Below are 21,979 nucleotides of genomic sequence, written 5' to 3'. Positions count from 1 at the left end.
ATTGGGGTACGTGTAGGTGTCGAGACAGACACGGGCACTTCATTCATGGTCATCGCATTGGCGATCTATGGTACAGCAGCAGAACGTCCGGTTTTGATATCTTATTTTCTGTACATGCTGTGGTCACGGTTTTAATGCAACATGTAGCGTTGGGTCTCAGAACTAATTGGTGCTAGTTGTGGCTTCCTAGCAGTTTTTCTGGAACTGCAGACATGTTTCTGTTTGGGACTTTGAAAGGGGCATTTCAAGTAAGGGTTGAACGGAATATTTTTGCTTTCATATTTATTGTCACAATTCGTGGCCGGCAATGTGATCACTTTATGATGTGCGTAGTTGATGAGCTGACGAGTGTACCAATCTATGCCCTGGCTTATCGTTTATGTGATTGCGTTGCGCTATATATGGCAAATGGGTCACACACATAACGGGTCATTTTTTCTGCCACACATACAAATGTCAAATCATGTTTGACTTTCTAGATAACAGACGCCACTATTTGACAGTGCATGCCGATCTGGGAGGCATGTAGCTCGGTAGAACCGTTTCATGTTCCTGTTATCTAACTGGGTAAATGTTAGCTCCGGTATCTATTCAAACCTCAGTCACTCCTCACAGAAAACAACACCCCTTGTTGTCATCAAATCGTGTTTCCATGTATACAGAGGAACTCCGGCCTGACTTAGGTCACTAACTAGAGTTCGGCGACTTCATACCTCCGTGAAATATTCAGAGCTTTTGTACATTTTATGCAAATCACTTACACATTTACATAATCGATGCATGGGGTGCTCACCGTCAACTAACTTACACATGTTACGCGTATAAATTTCTGTATATCAAATACGATCCGTCAACACGTTCTTGAGTTATTCTCGTCCAAACGAAGAGCTATCTACCACTCAAAATCACGACCACAGCCTGTCCAGAACACAAAATATTGAAAACGGGAAGTTCTGCTTCAGTACCTTAGACAGCCACTCTGGGGCACATTTCAAACACTCATTTACCTAACCTCTACCGCCTACCTATCAACAGCATCTATCTAATGCTTCTCGAGTTATGCTCTTCGCTAGAGTCAGACAGACAGACAGACAGACACACATATACTCAAACAAACCCGAAAACATAACCTTCTTGGCGAAGGTACTAAAGGATATTAAGAATACAGTCCGATCGGGGATGACTTTGTTTCACTCTGGGTTATTATGACTTGCTGGTTTTACTGTGGAGGGGAAACACTAACCTTAGCGTGCACTGACTCCCCTGGCCAATTTCCCGATTTTTTGCCGAATTCTACGATCCCCGCACCCCCGTAGGAAGGCCTGGTGGAGGCTATCAATATTGTACGACGACATCGGTCGAATGTGACTTCGCCGTAAGGGTGTTCACACGTGCGAACATATTTAAGTCCGTATACATACATAAGTATGTGTGTGTGTGTCTATATTTGTCCCAAATTTCCTTTTTCCAACGACCTGTGGAGCCTGTCAGAGACTAAGACTTCCATACGGACCTCATACGGACTTGAATGTATACGCGCGTGTGGACCCACCATGAAGAGCAGTCATATGAAATAACGTAAAGTAACTTCTCGTTCTGGAAACGGCAAAACGGTTGAATCATACCGAAATTTCTTGTCTCCACAGCCCCAGTTTGGTCCCACGTTTCTCACCGACTTGTCCAAGACGTACGGTGACGTCATGTGTTTCCGGATCGCCAGTAAACTGCACGTTGTGATCAGCGGGCACGACGCGATACGGCACGCGCTGGTCACCAGGGCTGACGACTTCTCCAGCCGGAAGGTGCCGCCAACAACCGCCTACATCCGCGGAGACGGGACGTCCAGCAAAGCAGCTAAAGGTAAGGATACAGATACAGAGCTTGAAACAATAACATCATCATCATCATCATGGCAGGGTATTGTCACTCTCTCTGAGCCCCCCCCCCCCCCCCCCTGAACTGCTCCAGACTCTTCTGCATCTTGCAGTCTGAGGCGTGGGGGCTAGGTGTTAGTGGGGATAAACAACATTTGCAGTCAAAGATGTGCAAAAGATTGCTTCAGCTGCAAACATTGCCATACTTACCCGGCATTTGCCGCCATCGGTAAATCCCACTTTTAATCGATATCGATCAATTGGCCAGGTTATCTGCACTAGTAGTCGTCACAGCTTGTAAACATACACGTATGATAGAAAAAGCATCCTTAATTCGCTGTTCGCGCAAAACGTTTCAGAAACATTGACCATAAGATCATTCTTTACTTAGGAGTTCTGTTCGCCGAGTACGGACCGGATTGGAGGCAGCAGCGGAGGTTTGCCCTGAAGACCCTACGAGACTTCGGCGTCGGCAAGCGGAGCCTGGAGGGGAAGATCTATGAGGAGGCCGCAGCTCTTAGTCAGGAGCTTGTGGCGAAAGACGGCCAGCCGTTCAACATCAAGCCATTGTTGCAAAACTCTGTTTCTAACATCATCTGCTCCATCGTGTTCGGAAAGCGGTTCGAATATGGCGACCCCGAGTTTTTGCGAATCATCACCTTGTTGAACAACTTGGTAGATTCAAAACCCGGGAGAGATATTCTCGTTAACATCCATCCCGTATTTCGCCACATCCCCTTCGTCTCCCAGGAAGAGAAGAAACTTACCAAGAACACTTTAGAAATGCAGGAGTTCTGCAGTCAGCAAGTTCAACAGCACAGGGAGACCTTTGACCATAACGACATCCGGGACTTCATCGATGCCTTCCTACTTGAACAGCGGCACGCCGGAGGAGACCAGGCACGGAATGGTTTCACGGACAAGCAGCTACAGGAGGTTTGGTTGTGCTCTTCAAATTATTGTTGTACAATGTAGAATCCTTCGGCCAAATCACAGTTGGTAATTGCGGCAGGAAATTGACGCCAATTTTCCTTTGTGGTCACACTGACATGTGACACAGAGTTGAAATCGTGAAAATACGGAATCCCAAATTGTCAGTTTCAGTCATTCATTTATCGTCATATAAAAGATGATTTATGATGGAAATCGCAGTTTTGGTACTGCAATAAAAACAATGTACGGTGATAAAAAAATCATCAATAAGTGGTGCCATGGCTTTCAGTCGTTTGTTAATTGCGAATTTTCTCCTCTTTAAAAATCGTAATTCTCGGCCACAGATTTCGTCGTTTTTGGGGGGTGGGGGGTGCTGCCGTCCAGTGTGATACCCGCTTTAACCTCGCACTGCCAAGCAAAAGACAATTAGCACTTTCCTACAAGACACAAAACATGTACGGCATTAGTATGATCCACTCTGAACTCATTGAATGACAGTATTCGATGAACTGAACATCTAGAATTTCGTACACCCGGTAAGACTAAGAGTCAGTATGACTCGCAACAAATTTCTTCAATACGTCCCCTGAATGCCATTGACGAATGATGAAGAAAGGTCACAGCATTCGCTATGGCCTCAAAGTTCAATGGTCCATTTACTACATTTACACACAAAATGCCAAGGGCACAACTCGATCACTGGTCACATGTTCGTGCCTTTATCAAAGGTCGTTAACCTGATTACAATCACAGTACAGTATACATAAGGCTGTAAGTATACAACTACAGTTACTGTAGAAGCCAGTTAATTGCACAACGGATTGCTGCACACTTGTGGTGAAGTGCAGATGGATGAATTCGTTTTGTTGCACCACCCGAATAATTGCACAAAATATGCTGACAAATAGACTATATATTGGAACTGTTTACAGGTACTGTTGGACCTGTTCCTGGCTGGTACCGAGACCACCTCCACTGCCATAGGCTGGGCCCTGTTCGACATGCTGTTGTATCCAGACATCCAGGAAAAGGCAAGTTGCTATTTTTGGTAACGCCTTTGAGGGGAGCCTATTTTCTTGATTCCAGGGCAATATCGCGTGATCTACAAGTCTAGTTCGTTAGTCTCCTTTAGCAGGCTTAAGGGTTCTTAGATCATGTTTATTTTGTGATTGTGTAACAGTTCCTTTCGAGAGGCAGTGCTTGTACAATCAAGAAGGTTTTATCAAGCCTTGGTACGACCAGAAAGGCACATAATAAGTACAAAATGCCTTAATCTTAATCTTTCTTAAATGTCAGCTCTCCGTCGTACCAATGTCTTTGATATATTAAAATGTCCATTGATTCACCCAGACAGCAAGTCGGATGACTTCATCTCAGTTTGGCTCTGTTTTTACTTGATGTTCCCCTAACCCATAACAGGTACATCAAGAGATCGACTCTGTTCTGGGACAGGCTGTTCCGTCCTACGCCCTCCGGGACAAGATGCCCTACACAACAGCGACCCTAGCGGAAGTACAGCGCATCAACACCATATTACCGTACAGCGTCCCACATGCAACCTCCACGGACACCACTCTGAACGGTTACTCCATCCCAGAGGACGCAATCATCTTGGTAAGTACGTGTGACAAGCAATATATTTAGTCAGAAATCTACATTTTTGACACATTTTTGACCTCGCCCAAATTTAAACCATGCTTTCGCCGTTTATATTCGTTTCCTCTTTAGAAATGTTTCTCAAAAGTCTCAATAGGAAAGCATAGACATCTTCATGGTTGTCTGATTTACATGTTCACCAAAAGTGAAAGTATAGCTGCATAAAGGAGCTTGACAGATATACTTTCGCTTTACCTGTTGGCATGTTTACAGATATTTTCAAGAGCGCCTTGCATCCAGATTCCGTGGTGTAGCGGTTATCACATCTGCCTAACACGCAGAAGGTCCCCGGTTCGATCCCGGGCGGAATCATTTTGTTTCTTTACTGGATTTGATCCAAAGTCATTGATTATCATCAGCGATTATTTTGGAATTTAAAACGTCATAGAGTCCTTGTGATATTGCTACGTATGACCCATCACTACAAGTTTCTCGCAAATGTTTAGCCCCGGCGGCTGCCATCCTATTACACCATACTCACTCCCTCAAAAACAAAGCATTTAGCAGTGAAAATGGATGCAGTAGAAAATAGCTAGGATGGTACAGATATGCTAGCAAATATTGCCATTATTGACCGTAGTAGAGTCAGAGTAGTAGAGTCTATGGCTCCGAGAGCTAAGCGAGCGTGCACACATGGAAAAAGATGAAGAAAGCGACTCATGCAGCCGCAGAACGTTTCCATGGCTGCGGATATACTCTCCAAGCAGAGGTTGGTGGGGAAAATCGTGACCTTTTCCCTATATGACACACCAACCTCTGCTTGGAGAGTATGTGGATACAGAAAACACTGTGACTGTGTGAAATGACTGTGTTGCAGGTGAACCTGTGGTCCGTGCACATGGACCCTCAGCTGTTCCCGGAACCGGACAAGTTCAACCCCGACAGGTTCCTGGATCAGGACGGGAACTTCACCAAACATCCGGCCCTGATCTCGTTTTCTATCGGTGAGTTCTAAATCTACGTTCGTTTGAAGTTTGTACATCTCAACCAATTTTCAAGTGGATAAGCAAGAAATGTTTCTCATTTATCAAAGTACATTTTTTTAGCACGAAGACATGTTGATGAAGGTTAAATATCCAGATAACGCGAGGTAACAGTTACTGAAGCAACAGGCCAGTAGAATTGATGTAAAAAAAAACCCTGATTTTACAACGACAAACGTTTATTGATGACGTGATTTTTTGGTTGGTTGTTTTGTAATATGCTATAGACATACTATAGAATAGGGACTCAGTAAATGGAATTTGAAGAAATCTATATAGTCTTGCAATAATCATGCCAAACTTCAACAAGTGCTAAAACACAAAACTATCATTTGGACCCGTAGGGCCTCGCGTGTGTCTAGGGGAGCAGCTGGCCAGGATGGAACTTTTCGTCCTTTTCGTCTCCTTGATGCAGCGCTTCACCTTCCAACTGCCAGAGGGCGCCCCTGCACTGTCTACCCCGGGAAAGATGACCTCCTTGATCAACATGCCACAGCCCTACGAACTTTGTGCCGTATCACGTGGCTAGCTAACTCTAATCCAGTATCTGTAACATTTGGAGGCGAATCTTTCAACAAGTGCAATACTAGAAATGAGCTCTAGATGTTTAAAAAACAGGCGTAAACACTTTGAACAAGCCGGAACCTTACATCTGCTCGGAGATGAGCACCTGCTCCTACTATATCATAGCCGTACATATACTGTTCCGTAAACACACCGCGTTACGTGTAAAGACCACAGGGATAAGTGTAAGGGTCCGCTTTTTACTCAGGTCTTCGACGTGACCTTGAATAAGCAACGAATGCATAACATTCCAATAATTCATATCATATCATGATTGTATTGTAGCCTATTTTTGAGATGACCATGACGAGTGGTATTTACAGTATATGAAAATGTATATATGGAGAAATATAGCACATGATAAAAAAAGGAATTCTTGGCAGCGGTGGGATTCGAACCCACGCCTCCGAAGAGACTGGTGCCTTAAACCAGCGCCTTAGACCGCTCGGCCACGCTACCTACATGACGTCGACCACGACATATTTTCATCCTCAGCACAATTTTAGGAAAACTTGGATCACAGCCAAAACACCAGCGCCACCAAATGGTTATAATACCGGACTTGAGAGGGAAAAATTGTCTTCCAATTGCCAGGATAGATGAAGGATAAGATAAAAATGTCATCTGTGGAATAGGGCTGCTTTTTTTGTAAATTTATCTTATGCACTATGTTGAACTTATATATCCTACTATGTTTATTTATTTTCTATGTGAATACTTTGATCAAAGAATGTTACAAGTAATCTATGCATCAACTATGTCATTCTACTGATATTTGTTCAATTTTATGTATGTATGTGGTAACGATATCAGCCTGCTGCCAATGTGTCAACATTTTATTGCAAGATGCAATTTGAATAAAGTCAAATCTAATCTATAATGTCATAGTTACCATATCTAACGGACGCTGTCAACTGGATTCCGTGGTGTAGCGGTTATCACATCTGCCTAACACGCAGAAGGTCCCCGGTTCGATCCTGGGCGGAATCATTTTGTTTTGTGGTATGACATGCCATGATTACCTTCGAATGGTATAAATTATTAGTATACTACTTACTAGTAATTCCGGGTGTGTCCGTGAAGCGCACAACTCGAGAAGTAGAGCGATCCTTGCCGTGAATAGTATTTGATAATGATATGTTTGTGGGGAAGGAGGAAGCATCTACATTATGCCATACTCCCACCAAAGCTGCTTTCTACACAATTAGCTTAAATATGCATCGGAACATTCTGATGGTAGGAAGCTCTTGGGGCAGACAGCCAGCGATAAAGGATTGAGCCCCCTTCGGTTTTATTTGGAACTGCAATAGGCCTTTTGTCGTCAACTTTGGAAGAGGATAATTCGAGCATGTCGGCCATTCCTAGATTCATAACTATAGCTGGCCATTTCTGTGGCAAAATAAAGTGAATTCCTAGCTACGAGCGAACAACGTAACAGCATTTCCTACCAACATCTGCTTGGAGAGCTAGTGCGTAATGGTTCAAAGTTCCCGTTCTCAGCCTGGTGATAGGCTATCGGCGATGACGTAGCATGCCAGCAGTACAATCCGCTGTTGTTTACCGACTCCACCATTTCCGGTCGTAGACCCTTGCGGAGGCATGTTCGAGGCTTTTTAGCAGGAAGACAACGGTTCAAAGCTATCGACATGCCATATCCTATCTGCAGAAACAATAGCCGACATTCGTGCTTGTGTTGATAAAAAAAGTAAGGCCTGACTTCCGTGTCAAACAACGCAGCACTAGTGAAGACTAAGCAAGAGGTGAGCTGAGGTGACGTGCCTGTCGGCGCCGAACGTATCGTCGACAACACGCGAAAGGAAGGCCCGGTTTCCCTATATCACCACTGTTAGCCAAGAACGCTGAAGGGTGAAGAAGGTACTAAGTACACTGCGTTTGTAACGCAACTTAATAATTGACTTTCAGTTCATATCATATTTAGTAATTGATCAAGTGTTGTTGTTGACTTGATATCCGAGTACTAGGAGATGGCGGAACGAAACCTAAGTGACGTTTCGAGCTGCCCAATCGCGATGTCGGGATATGTTGGCAGCTAATGTTTAGTTTGCGGCTCCAGATGCCAGTAGTTTTAATAGAAACACATGCAGCTTGAAAACGCCATGACCTTCCACCCAAACATCTGCTTGCAGGTCATATTTACCCAGCTGACAGTGCGGACGACCTTGACCCCTTCTCTCGACATTCCATATCGCATAAACCGGCGTACTAACAACGACGGCCTGAAGGTCACGGAATTTCAAAATCTACCATGTTCTATTCATTAGACAGAGTTCGGTGACCTGCGAACATCGATCCGGGATCTCTACTGACATCGTACAGGACAGTCGGATCAAGAGTTTTGAGTGCGAAGGCTCATGGTGACCTGTGACCATACCACCATGCCCAAGACCTGACCTTGGCCTAGTTTACGACGTAGGCATGTCACAAAAGCGATGAACCGCCGAGTGTGAGGTGATAAACAAGAAAGGTATACAAGTATAGTTAGTTGTATTGTTATACAACAAGGTATACAAACATATACAAGTATCTGAATTGTATACTACGTATACAAGTATAGGTGTCTAAAAATTCAAATTCCAAACTTTCTGCTATTGACATGTATTACGCAAACCTTTTGATGCTGAATACGTCCATGCTTACTTCTAAAGCTAAGCTCTGCAAATTAGATTGTCCTTTAAGGTAGATGAAAGTGATGCTCAGCGAATGGCGTAGAACCTGAGGAGGTATAATGACGGTAAATAGAACGATGACCTTGCATGCACCAATCCTAATCTCCACCAAGTGAAAATGAGTGGATCTTAGTAAAGCAATCCGTAAATCACCTCTTTATAAGTTTTGTCAACGTGCTTCGAGCAACGCATTATAACTATAGCTAGGAATACGATATTTGCGGGCAAAGAACAACATATTCCCCGCCATGTCATAGACATCTCCATTACTTCATCTTCTTTTGAAAAACACAAACGTATCTGGAAACCATTTTGACGTTTGATCCTTTGTATTGGTTTGTGATCGACAGATTTATCTAATCTCCGTGATTACGGAACGCAATGGCAACATCAGGCAAACTCATCATCCCGGAGTCTGCTGAAGACATCGCCCCCTCCTGGGTGCAACAGGTACTGCAGCGGGACCTCCTTGGTGTCACCATCACAGACGTCTATGTAAAGGGACGAATCGGCGAAGGAGAGGGATTCATGGCCAACATCGTCGCTTTTGATGCCTTAGGAACCAGGAATGGTACAAGTCAGTGTTACAGTCTCGTCGCTAAACTTACGGACTTATCATCCACACTCTGCCCAAGGGATAACCTAATAGACTATGAGAGGGTAGAGATAGTGTTCTATTCCCGTGTAGTTCCGGAGCTCCTGTCTGTGGCTGCCGACGACCATCGCCCTTTTGATGATTCCTTCTTCCTCCCGAAATGCTACTTCGCCGCCACCGACCCGAGCTCCATGGTGTCCGTCAGGGTTATGGAGAACCTAAAAACTCAGGGGTTCTCCATAAAACCCGACCTCCAGCCGCTGGGCCGTGAGGAGATGATGCTGACAGTCGGGGCCCTGGCGCAGTTGCACGGCCTGTCACACCGGCTGGATGTTCGGTCGGGCGTCCCCCTCCCGGAGAAGTGCACATTTGGACCATTCTCCCCGCCAGTGGTTGCCCATCTCTGCAAGAAAGGATTGAAGACGTTCGCAGAAGCGTTTCCGGAGGAGAAAGACCTGTTATTCCGTCTGGAGAAGGTCGTCAACGTCCAGAGATTTCTGGAAGACCTGGCAGACAGAAAAAGCTCGAGACTCAGGGTTCTCAACCATGGAGACTGCTGGACTAACAACATCATGATCAAGGTAACGTTTGTTTTAAATATTTAAAATGCCAGGCGTAACAGCCAACGTTTGTTATGGCGTTTCTGTAAATTTTCACTTCATATTTCACCAACTGCTTTAGAAAATTTTACTAGGAAGTTTATTTTATTTTATTTATTTATTTATTGGTTTGGCTGCACAGAACACACAGCCAGGGCTGCCCAACTAGCCTACGGCTATTACAAAGGGCTAGCCCTGCTGACAAACACATAGACAATACATTAAAAGAACATTTATGTATACATGGTGTAGGATAACTTACATATCATCTAAAATGGAGTATATAACATTTATTGATCATGCAAAGTAATTTGTTAGTCCCAACCTGCTTTCCATCCTAGCCTAAAGCCAGGAAAATCAACCCATGCCTTTCGAGTTATCAGGCTGCATCGAAGTCATCACGAAGTTCACACCTGCTATTAAAACAAACTGCTTGGGACCTCAAGCCATCACCACTTCTTCCCAAGTTCCAAAGCTATTCGCAACCCAAATATCATGACCAGTGCATGTTCAGACCAAGGACGTCATATAACATTCTTGTTTAGACCAATGCCCTTGTTCAGACCATACGACAAACAGAATATTAATTTAAGTTCTGTTGCAGTGTCATTGAAAACTGTTCTGCATGATCTGATGGTGTTATTTTTTTTATTCCCACCTGAGAAGTACGACGGAGACGTGCCCACAGCGGTAAAACTGGTGGACTGGCAGGTGATCCAGTACGTGCCGCCGACCTATGACCTGGCCATGCTGTTCCTCTGTTCCGCGGGTTGGGACGTCTTCCACAACCACAGGGACGCCATCCTGGCGCACTATCACCAACAGCTGCAGGACACGCTGGGGCAAAACGGTAAAATCGTCACTACACAGATGTTACCGGCATCCAAAGTATCATGCACACTGACCGTCGTTCTTTTGTTCAGTAATCGATATCATCTTTGATTTTAACATTAACTCCCCTGCATCTCCAGTCCCATAGAAAGCTGCTGAGTGGCTCAAACGTACAAATAATCTCAAAAGCTATTCGCCACCAAACAGCCCACCACGTTTTAATATTACAGAAATTGGTATGGTTCCGCTGCAAACCAAGAAAAGCCACCATAAGGACAAAAATCGACCTTGAGCTTTGTCTTGCTGATACATACCTACATATTGAATATCATCACAATCCATTCAGATGTTCTTGAGTTACTAGCATTGCTGACCACAAATAGACAGAAGCACGGAGACAGACAGACACGCTCAAAACGATACCTCTCTTCTAGACCCCTCGGACCTACAGAGCTACACACTGGAACAGCTGAAGGCAGACTTCCAGACCGACTGTCTGTACGGGGTGTTCAGCCGCGTCATGCGGATGGAGATTGTCCTGCGCCCGGACCCAGACTTCCTGCGGATGATTCAGGAGATCAAGGAGTGGGGAGTTCTCTAAAGGGTCGTATTTCCGTGGTTTTGACTTACGTTAGCCACCTTACATGGTATGGTCGCATTTCTAAACCGGGGCCTGGCCGAGCTGTTTGCGGGAACGAAAAATAAAGGTTTGTGCACAAGAAAGATACACAAATCATGCTCATGACTACCTGTTGAGTATCTAGTGCATATGTTTTGTTGTCTTATAGATACCAGTAATAGCCTTGGTTCCCGCGATAACTGCCCGGTCGGGCATACTGTTGGAAATGTGTCCTGAGCATTAGGCTAACGTTACATTTCCAAACCTGGGCCCGGTCTGGTTGTTTGTGGAAACGAAAAATAGAAATCTATACGTAAAAAATATCCACAAATAATGAACACGACTCTCCTCTTTACGTCTTGTATAGTTTGGTGTCTTTTATACTTTCATACTTTTCGTTCCCGAAAGTTGCCCGGCCGGGCCCCGGTTTGGAACGTAGGAGTTTGCGGGTTGGCCTAGTAGTCAGGTCTTAGCGTGTGTATCAGGAGACCGATGTGGCTGACGATATTGCAACTGCTTTCGAATATTATCATGAAGTTATCGAAGTGTTGAAGCGCGGGCGCAATGTTTGACGCCAGCCATAGAAATAATTGTAATTCAGCTTCAGACAGAAAATACAACACCAACAACAACGTCATGGCATGTCTGGCAGTCACCGCACAGAGTACATGACTTATTACGTGTGTATTATATTCGTATGTGTCTTCTGGCTATATATGTGCGTCGTTGTAATCGAAATAAAGACATTCAGTCACTAGTTATTTTTATTTCATTGCTTGACACGTTGATGACGTTTGGACATTCAATTTACTAAAATTCAGATAACTCAATACAAAAGTTACATGTACTTCGTCACTATCGAAAGACAGTGAACTGTCTCAAATGTTCGATCGTTTCACAAAATCTCATAATTCAGTTGCTAAAAGGTTTTTTTACTCAATTTTGTATTAAGTATATATTGTGTGAAAGAAAGAACAAGAAGTTCTTCTGTAGGAAATATGCTTGTTATCAGATATCTCCTGACGCAGTCTCCAACATCTTCAGACAACTTCAGAATACAAGCGCCACCGTCCGATCGGCACTGGAACTGAGTTGGGTATAATCGAAAAAAGATGGGAGGTTGGAATGCGTTAAGTTTTAGGTGTTGTAAAATGCCGCTAAGTGCGGACCTTGATATCTTTTTGAAGTACCTTATTGCAAGAAAATAACTCTTAAATGGTTTATGAAGTCATGATGGCGTCACACAATAAGTTATAATACCACGCCCCTTTTCATTAAAAATTTATCTATTTCAGCATTACGCTGAGTAGCTGGCAACACAATACCAGCTATGTATGATTTTAAAAAAGCAAGAAGGTAGAAACGTTCGAAGAAATATAGAATATTTCTGATATCAATAGCGATATCATTGCAGAAAGTTTTCATCCAGATTCCGTGGTGTAGCGGTTATCACATCTGCCTAACACGCAGAAGGTCCCCGGTTCGATCCCGGGCGGAATCATTTTGCTTTAGTTCAATAGTGTTGGCATCAGTTCCAATTCCATTACATCATTCGGTTACTTCAAAGGCATGATCTAGAGCGTCATTGTGTGTTTCAAAAATTTGACGAAAAGAAAAGACGCATTGGACTCGAGGATAATATCGTGTTTTGATGGGCAATTCATATGGAACTTTACAATAAGCAATAAAGTAGTAATGATTTGTAATTCATGGTGATGAAAGTTGCAGTCATTCATCATCATCATGCGAGTTAATAATGTGAAATTAGCAATTATGTAAAACTATACATACTGGACAAGACGGCATGTATTTTGAATCAAGACAACTTTGAATCAGCGCAAGCCATTCCGAAGCAAAAGAAATGCCATGGCAGCGGTGGGATTCGAACCCACGCCTCCGAAGAGACTGGTGCCTTAAACCAGCGCCTTAGACCGCTCGGCCACGCTACCTACATGTCAAGTGAAACAATTAGCACAGTGCTCTGTTTGAGTCTAAAACAAGGCCGAAATTTTAAGTACAAGCCGTCAACTCATTCTTAGACCGGATTTAAATGTTGCAAATGCAAAAAAAGAATAAGAAAATCAAATATTTCAAAATTGATAGCTGTGGAGCTGGAGGAAGCGACTTGTTAACGTTTTCAAAGGTTTTCGATGCTAATGTTGAACTTTTCCTTGCTTAAAAACGTTGTTAGCCTCCGATATACTTTTTTTTATCTACAGCAAGTATTTGCACCTGTTTTGTATAGCATGGTTGAAAACTTTTTTTATCCTTAGTTTTGGAAACGGTCGAAAATTGATGCGCGCGCGGATGTCATCCATATGATCAAATCTAATAAATTTACCAGTATTTATGGCTGCAGAGAAATGAGTTTATTATGGATGATGCAAGATGGCGCAATATCACTATTGCATCATCATCACCAGTCTGGTCCTTGCAATATATCACACACAGGAGAGGGGAGTAATAGCACAACTGTATATTCTTCACATCAATATCTTGGGACGATTCTCATCCAGATTCCGTGGTGTAGCGGTTATCACATCTGCCTAACACGCAGAAGGTCCCCGGTTCGATCCCGGGCGGAATCATTTTGCTTTTGTTTGATAGTGTTGGCAATGGTTCAAAACCTCTCGCCCCTATCATTAATCACTCTGGATTCAGGCCAACATTGAAACTGTGGTTACATTTCAAACTGAATCATTCTACAAGCTGAAAGCCGTTACGGACAAATTACTACTTTGCACGATGACAACTGAAATTTGTGGTACTGAAGTATAACGGTTTAATGCACATTTATGAAATTACATGTATCGATTGAGTATCTTCCAATATATATATATATATATATATATATATATATATATATATATATATAGTATATATATATATATATATACTAGTAGCTTGATTAACGCGTATAGTTTATAGATGTGCAAAGGTTAGATGTTACAGGTGGTTCGGTGTAATAGTAACGGAACCAACTGCTGTCGTGCCGGGTGCCTGCGAATATGTGTTACGCCAGGCACGCAAACTCGGTGTATGGCGCCATTAATTTCAAACTTTTCATTTTTATTCAAGGATTCAAAAGTATTCTCCATGAGGTTATGTCTTTGCTCACTTAGCATGTAGGTAGCGTGGCCGAGCGGTCTAAGGCGCTGGTTTTAGGCACCAGTCTCTTCGGAGGCGTGGGTTCGAATCCCACCGCTGCCAAGTTATTTTGCTGCCAATGATCTCAATTTTCTTCCATAGTATTAGCATTTGAAATCATCGAAGCTACAATTTTCCTTGATTGTGTCCATCCTCCCACGCACTGCGCAATAACCTGTATTTTCTCTGAACTTTAACTGACGTAAAGCTAACTGTTGAAGAATTTGTTAACTTGATTATGGTCTTGAATGAATCGAGATTTTCCCATTCCTTCCGTAATCAAAATCATTTGGATTACAGATGAAATGTTATATATAACGCGAAAGAACGTTAACGTTGGCCTGGCGAAACTGATTATATTCTCTGTGGGTGGCCAACTTTAGCCTGGTATCCAGCGGTATCATAGCTCACGAATCTCTGTTGTCCGCTCCGTATTTGCAGAGAGGACAGAAGAGACTTGGGAGCTACAATACGGTACTCTCCAAGCAGAGGTTAGGCCCCGGCTGTGTTTTAACGTTTTTTTTTGTCATTTTTTTCTGTATTTGAAAATTGCGACTGCTTGCAGAGGTTAGGTTTTGACACAGCAAGATATAAAAAAAAATTAGAAAGCCCGATAAAAACGACTAAAAAACCCTTAAAAAACAGCCGGATCCTAACCTCTGCTTGGAGAGTACAATACGGCTGGATATTAGGCTGGATCAACATTGTCATTGTAGCTAAATTTCTACAACACTGCTTCAAATAAATTGAATAAGCTCTGTATCATATAGACAAAATCAATGTTGTATTTGCGTGTATTCATACAATGCACAACAAACTTCAACACAGACACAGAATGCCTTGTTTTCTTTTATTACAGCAAATAGACATTACACACAAATGGGAGAACCACTGGGTCACTTTTCCTCTGTAATAGGAACACTGTGCAATACCCTGGACTGGCGACCCAACAATTCCGTACACTTTTTAAGAGCGGATATAAAATAAAATGCTCTATATTAAAATCTCCATTCAGAAACAGCAGTGTGACATGTATGTACATGTAATCATAAGTCTGTAGAATTCCATCCAACCTGGACTTTATATATTGTAGAGCACATTGAGAATCTTACATACATGGAGACTTGGCCATCTTTTCTGATACAACTATGAACGACTTGGCCATCTTTTCTAATACAACTATGAGCAAGTGGTCCACATAGGTGGCACATCAAACTTCCCCGGTATTTCTGAACCCCCCAACACACAGTACACAGCAATGTTGAGGTAAGGCTACATCTAGCATACCAATGAAAATGGAACAGTAAACGTTCAACTGAAATAAACTGAACTTAACTAATACAGAGGTAGAACAAGGTAAATAAAACCTGAACTAAACTGAAACTTGTCCTAACAAAGAGGCATGAAGTACTGAACCAAACTTTACATAATGTAGAGATTAGCTGGTGATATCAACCCCTATCATCTGCTTGAGTTACATACAGCTGGTTGACATAGCATGCAAGAAGTAAGCCATGAAAAACAATGTTGATAAAACTGTGCATTTCTATGAGCTGCCTCACTGTAGATGTGGGGAAAACAATACACAAAATCATTGCAGCTGATCAAATATTAATCATATGTGTATAACCTTTGCCTTAGAGAAATTGCCAACAATTAAGTTGCATACATGGTATACATGTGAAACTGCGGTGTCTTGGGTTTTTACTGTTTCAAGAATGAATGGACGGACACTGGCTATAACTTCTTGGCTTATAGGTTAGGGCTGGAGGTGCGAGGTAGTGTGCAAGCTTTGGAATGTTTTGTACTGCGTTTGTTTTACGTTTGTTTTATCAAGCTGTCAGAGAATTTTGTATCAATGTTTGTGTTTCAATGACTGTCATGTTTGAACTACCTATATCTAACTTCCTTGGTGGGGGGGGGGGGGTACACTAAATGTTCATAGATAGCAATGTTCACAGGTGATCCTCTGTCAAATGTATGAGCTAGAAGTCATGCTGGACTGTAGTGGCTGGCTTTGGTGACTGAATCTACCACCCAATGAAATTTGCCGATTTGAATTTGAGTGACCCTGCAATCAAATGCATGATTGACACCATCATCTATCCAAACATCACAAGTCTTTCCTGCTTTCTCTAATTCAGCATAAATTTTACAGGTGTTCTGCTAACCTTACAATTTTGACAGATTATTCTTCAGTTTTCCACTTTGGTGAAGGTAAGTCTGAAAGCAATCCTTGAGTAGTTTGTCTCTGCTGCAACTTTCGTTGTTCAGCAGACACAAGCTGAGCAAGGACGGCTCTCAGGCTACTCATGTACAGTATTACTAGTAGCAGGGTATATCGCATTGTTAACAAAGACATGGGAACAGCAGATGCTTAGGTGTAAAACACAAACCATGAAGAGGTTTATTAGTGACAGCAAGGCAGAAATATCAGCTTCTATCTAACACTGAAACTTGGTGAATAGAGTAAAAACCATGCTTACCCCTGGAATTTCATTGTAGTGGTCTAGAATTTAGCAAATAACACTTTGACTTTTTTACCCCTTCATTTGGGATAGCCCGTTTCACAAGGACACATTCATGGACTTTGGCATTATCGATGCAGGGGTGGGCAGCGGTGCATGGAAGAGGCCATGTTCACTGGGTCAGGACACTGTGTGGAAGAATGTTTGTTTGTACCATACCAGCTTTACAGGTTCACAAGGCAATCTACGTTGTCAAAGGTCTGACATCAAATTCCTATGGAAAAATACAGAGGTTCTGGTACTGGTCTATCCATGTTATCACACAATGTGAAACTCTTGTTGAGTTATGTCAAACTTCTGTGGTTTAGGCAGGTCCAAATTTGGCCAGAGAAAACTGGCTTTAAAGAGCACACATGTAGGTGAACTGGAGTTTGTTTCATAAATTACTTCGTGAGAATTGCTGGTCATAGTCATTATACACCCAGTTCACTTTTACAATTTTGATTCTCCCAACATTTACATTAAAAAGCAAGACCACTTCTGAACTCTAACTAGGGACCATGGTGCTTGTTACAGAATTCTTCAAGTGGATGGGGGAGGGGGCTTACATGTAGTAGCTGAAAGTTCAATACCATAGAAATACATTTAATGTTAAAACAAGCATCTGAAACAGATATCAGGTATTGTAACCTTAGTTCCACAATTCCAAGACATTTTGACATTGTTTTTTTTTTTTCTTCAAATAGTCAGCTACTACATGCTTACCCCCACTCCCCTACCTTTGGGTTTGTTATCTAAAAGATGTGACATTTTCAGGAAGGAGAGACACTGGGCACCAACTCAAGTGGTAGCACTGTGGAGACAGCAAACATACATTATCCGGAACAACAATTACAAGATATCTCATCATTGAATTACAAAAATAGGACTTTCGTAAGCATCAATTCTCGATAAACCACCACGATATAGTAAAACTCTATATGGTTGACTAGAGGTAGATTCTATGGCAGAGCCACGGTACATACAATACAATAATGTCACACTTGGCTTTTGTTTAGAACCATTTCACACAAACAACAAAAATGCTGGCTACCTGGCATTTTTTCCTCATTACCCCCTCACCAGAATGGTTGTGTCCCCTGTTAGTGTAATATCTATGCTACAGACAGCACACTCCATTCTAGACAAAGGGGCAACCACCACTACAGCTTTGACAAGAGAAGTCCACGAAACCACAAATCAATATGGCTTTTTCTTAGCTGCAGTACTGAAAGGAAATGCCAGGTGGCCAGCATAGTCACAAGAACCAAGTTCTCATGTCACAATGTATCTACTATTGAACTAGCGAGGCACTACTGAACCACAATACAAAGTTTGCTGCAAACTGTACAGCTCCGTCCTAACCTGTTCACCCCCGCTTACGAAGTTTTTGTTACAGTCTTCACTGTGTAGGTGTATCAAAAGCGGTACAATCCATTCCAAAATAGGGATGCTTCAATCATAAATGGAAGATGCATGAAAATATCTCACGTAGGATGTAGTTTTTGGTTTGGGATATACCACATTGCGGTATGGGGGGACCAGGCCGTCGGACACAGCTTACAGGAAACATTGTCACAAAGCACCAACTTCATGGCCGTTGTTGTGTCGTCACTTCTTGTATAGCACTACTTGCAAGTGTACAAACGTTTCACGAGGTATACAAATAATGTTTGCACTCCAACAATGACTGTTACAGTCTGGAAAAAACATAGCACAATATAGATATAGATACAATATAGATATAGATATATATACCAAACAGAGCACAAAACGTAACTATACTTTTTCATTATATCGACATGAATACCTACTGTTGGACAAAAGCTACTACAAAAATAAAATGGCACATAAATATTACCATATATCCCTCTGGTTTGGAGGGTATATCAACCATTCAAGTGGTCAAATGATAGTCTAGATGTTTGTTATCATAGAATTACTGAGAAAATTTGGCATCACAATACGCTTCCTCTTTCACATATTCCTGAGTTTCTAAAAACCTGTAAAATAGTCAACAAACGTGAGACTGAAGAATGTACATTTTTTTTAAAAACAGCGGGCAGACAACAACACGAAACAAAAACAAATACCCATATCTACCTCTCTCTTAGAGAATGTTACAAAATACATTAGAATATAAAAAGGAAATACTAATTCTTGTCTTGAAACTTACTGACTGGCACATACCTTTTTTGGCAACCATCTTCATAAATTTCAGGAAGACTCACTTCCAATCTATCATATCATTCCATTTTATAAATGAGGTATACAAATGTAGTAACTGATTATCATTCATTAGCTGATTAGTCTTAATTTTTGGCTTCTGATTGAAAAGTAGCACTCAGAAAACTCTTATTATTTCATTTCGCTCAAAAGCTTCCTTACGCTTATGTTGCCTACTTTACTCGGTCTCACCTACTTATAGCAAAACCCTCAAGATTCGAGTATACAAACAGCTTCAAGCCCTTTACACGTCTCTCCCACACAGAGAGAGTCTGTTTAGTATAACCATATGCACTGCACAATCCTACAAACCACCTTCAGAAAGCCACTTCCATTCAACCTTTTCCATTATCACTTGGTATACCTTACACATACGTATAGATAACCTGGTTACGTCATCAGTTGGAATTTAACACTGTGTTACATCATATACTTGAACATAGAATAAATTCATCTGTGTAGTTCTGGCTTTTAAAAGTAATGGTAAAAAAACCTCAGTCAAAATTTAAGGCTCTATGATCAAATCCACTGTTTGCACTACATGCTACTACATGTACACTTGCACAACTTGAATAATTTTCTTTCTGCAAGCTCTCAGAATTCAACGAAGGTATCATCGTACCTTATATCTATGTCACTCTAGAACTGTGTTCCCAAACACTTCATGATTAACTAATTACCAGGCAATTAAAAACCTCACTCTGCAACCAACTGCAATGCACAACACACACAACCTTAGGCTGCAAATAGACCAACCACAGACCTTCTCACATCTGACCAATCACGGGCTTTCCACTACAAACCAACCACGGACCTTCTTACAAGGAGACACCATTACAATATGTCTGAGCTAAATATAGGATTTTCCAGATGGAAGAAGATATTTGAATCCACTTCAAGTGGGCTTTGTTTGAATGAAAGCACAAATTCTGTCCTTTCTCTTTGATTGGAGCATTCCCCTAACTACAACTTTGTAGTTAATCAGGAGATGGTTTAACCCAAAACTGATTCTCTCTGTTTGAACAACAGAGTGAAAACAAACTGTGAATAAAGAAGGAAGTCCACTTTCTGCACCTCACTCAGCTCAACATAACACACTGGATGGCACCCCTTACATCACACTATACAATAATTACAGTCTCAGTCCATACATAGAACAGCACATCTGACACCATCAACAACTTTCTCTATAATCAAGCCACGACTCTTTTCTTCTCACAACATCACATTGTGACCACAGTCTTGTCCAGTTTCTTTATAAACTGCCACTTCTTCTCCTTTCTTCAGTCTTGCGAGGCCACGCCAGTATCTAAGGAGTACGTGTGAGAGATCACCGGCAGCGTTTCTGTACCCGTGCTCGTCCCAGCGCTCGCCATGTCGCTCCCGCTCAATCCCGCTCCCGTTGCCGTGGTGACCAAACTGCTCACCGATTGGCTGATGGTTGCCGTGGACACTCCCGAGGCTGCAGCGGCGGCGTTCGCGGCGGCGATCTGAGCGATTTGCGCCGCGGTGTAGTGGTCGACCTGGGCCTGCTGGTAGAGAGCGGAGCGCACCTCGTGGCGACGGGCTCGCATCAGGGACTTGTACTCACCTGGGGGCAAGGGTCAAAGAGGTCAAGGGTTAGGGGAAGCGGCAATTAAAACAATTTTCATTTGTTTCAAATGCCAAAGTCATGCAATATAAACACCTAATTTTAACAATCTCAACAAGAATAAAAAAATGGAAAAAAATTACAATTTACGGATGTACACTGTAGGAGTTTAACACAGCAAAAACACACATCAATAATTTGATTATGAAGGAACATCATTCAAAACTATATGAAAATATAGTAAAAAAGATAAAAATGCAGTTTGTAGATTTACAGACATTTCAACATGCATAAAATATCATGCAACGCACACCCACAAAGGCATAGACAATAACACACAGGTTAGTATAACACTGATGTTGTATGTAGAAAAGTGACAGCTGCCTTGCAGGCAGTGAAGCCATGCTTGTGTGCATCAAGGTCAGACAGCCCTGTTCAGGGGCATCATGCCAAAATCCAACACCTCAGGGGGGGGGGGGGCAGTCGAGGGGGCAGAAGGACAACTCAGATGGAATGCAGAAATCTTTAACTCAAACATATTTTTAGGGAAGAAATGTTGATGGGCCAACTTATTGTGAATTCTGTCAATGTCCTTGGCTAACATAGATGTATTAGGCTCGGAGGAATGACTGACCCAAGTTTATGTGGGTATAAAATGATGTGTGATTTTTGGGAATCAAGTAAAAAAAATGTTGTTAGCTGATCTACCTGCTCGAAATGGAAAGGTGTCCACTTTCATGACAATTTTCTATAGACTTTTGTGATACGTAGGATGGATCTGTTACACAGGATTTGGGATAGTAGATGTTACTTACAACACGAATACTGATCACAACAAAAATGAAAATCAACAGCATGTCATTGTCGGGCAAAAGAACAAAAAGGAATGGTACATAGGACGTAAAGTAAAACGATATTTAAGGACAAACCAACAGGAATCTCAAAATGAACCAAACAGAGACGATACATGGAAGGAATCATTAATGGAATGGAAACATTTGTACAGCTTTATCTTAATTAATGTATCAGTCAAAAAGCAATGCTGATTTTGAAAGTGTGGAATATGTCAAGTTTGGACATTTCTCCATAAAATTCAGCAACTGCAGAATGATACAAAAATTTTCAAGTACATATTTTTGGGATAGTCAGGTGCATGCTGTGCTAGTA

The 21,979-nt window shown here is 42.1% G+C and overlaps 3 protein-coding genes and 7 non-coding genes across 18 annotated transcripts in view; 7 read left to right on the top strand and 3 right to left on the bottom strand.

The window, feature by feature from the left end:
* The first annotated feature begins 1,519 nt into the window (after window positions 1–1,519).
* On the top strand, window positions 1,520–6,911 carry LOC118413160 (cytochrome P450 2U1-like). The gene is made up of 6 exons (XM_035816361.1): window positions 1,520–1,860; window positions 2,266–2,810; window positions 3,740–3,838; window positions 4,227–4,421; window positions 5,281–5,407; window positions 5,791–6,911. The coding sequence occupies exons 1-6, from the start codon at window positions 1,701–1,703 to the stop codon at window positions 5,973–5,975; spliced, it is 1,311 nt and encodes a 436-aa protein (XP_035672254.1). The 5' UTR covers window positions 1,520–1,700; the 3' UTR covers window positions 5,976–6,911.
* Trnav-aac lies at window positions 4,703–4,775 on the top strand. The gene has a single exon. It is a non-coding gene; the product is annotated as a tRNA-Val (tRNA).
* Window positions 6,388–6,469, bottom strand: Trnal-aag. Its single transcript has one exon. It is a non-coding gene; the product is annotated as a tRNA-Leu (tRNA).
* Window positions 6,912–6,927: 16 nt separating the features above from the next.
* On the top strand, window positions 6,928–7,000 carry Trnav-aac. Its single transcript has one exon. It is a non-coding gene; the product is annotated as a tRNA-Val (tRNA).
* A 1,182-nt stretch (window positions 7,001–8,182) lies between these two features.
* On the top strand, window positions 8,183–11,581 carry LOC118413161. Its single transcript, XM_035816363.1, has 4 exons — window positions 8,183–8,495; window positions 9,048–9,873; window positions 10,558–10,741; window positions 11,157–11,581. Exons 2-4 carry the CDS (start codon window positions 9,079–9,081, stop codon window positions 11,321–11,323), a joined length of 1,146 nt encoding a protein of 381 aa, XP_035672256.1. The 5' UTR covers window positions 8,183–8,495; window positions 9,048–9,078; the 3' UTR covers window positions 11,324–11,581.
* A 1,188-nt stretch (window positions 11,582–12,769) lies between these two features.
* On the top strand, window positions 12,770–12,842 carry Trnav-aac. Its single transcript has one exon. It is a non-coding gene; the product is annotated as a tRNA-Val (tRNA).
* A 366-nt stretch (window positions 12,843–13,208) lies between these two features.
* On the bottom strand, window positions 13,209–13,290 carry Trnal-aag. The gene has a single exon. It is a non-coding gene; the product is annotated as a tRNA-Leu (tRNA).
* A 566-nt stretch (window positions 13,291–13,856) lies between these two features.
* Window positions 13,857–13,929, top strand: Trnav-aac. The gene has a single exon. It is a non-coding gene; the product is annotated as a tRNA-Val (tRNA).
* Window positions 13,930–14,469: 540 nt separating this feature from the next.
* On the top strand, window positions 14,470–14,551 carry Trnal-uag. The gene has a single exon. It is a non-coding gene; the product is annotated as a tRNA-Leu (tRNA).
* Window positions 14,552–16,389: 1,838 nt separating this feature from the next.
* Window positions 16,390–21,979, bottom strand: part of LOC118413151 (transcription factor Sox-6-like) — a 36,280-nt gene continuing 30,690 nt past the window's right edge. For all 9 annotated transcript variants that reach the window (XM_035816340.1, XM_035816341.1, XM_035816339.1 and 6 more), the window contains exon 8: window positions 16,390–20,812. In XM_035816340.1, coding sequence (XP_035672233.1) covers window positions 20,505–20,812 — 308 coding nt within the window. In that variant the 3' untranslated portion in view covers window positions 16,390–20,504. The remainder of the gene's footprint in view (window positions 20,813–21,979) is intronic.

The sequence above is a fragment of the Branchiostoma floridae genome, chromosome 4, assembly GCF_000003815.2.
Source record: "Branchiostoma floridae strain S238N-H82 chromosome 4, Bfl_VNyyK, whole genome shotgun sequence".
Lineage (NCBI taxonomy): Eukaryota > Metazoa > Chordata > Leptocardii > Amphioxiformes > Branchiostomatidae > Branchiostoma > Branchiostoma floridae.
This window is presented reverse-complemented; position numbering and strand designations above follow the sequence as displayed.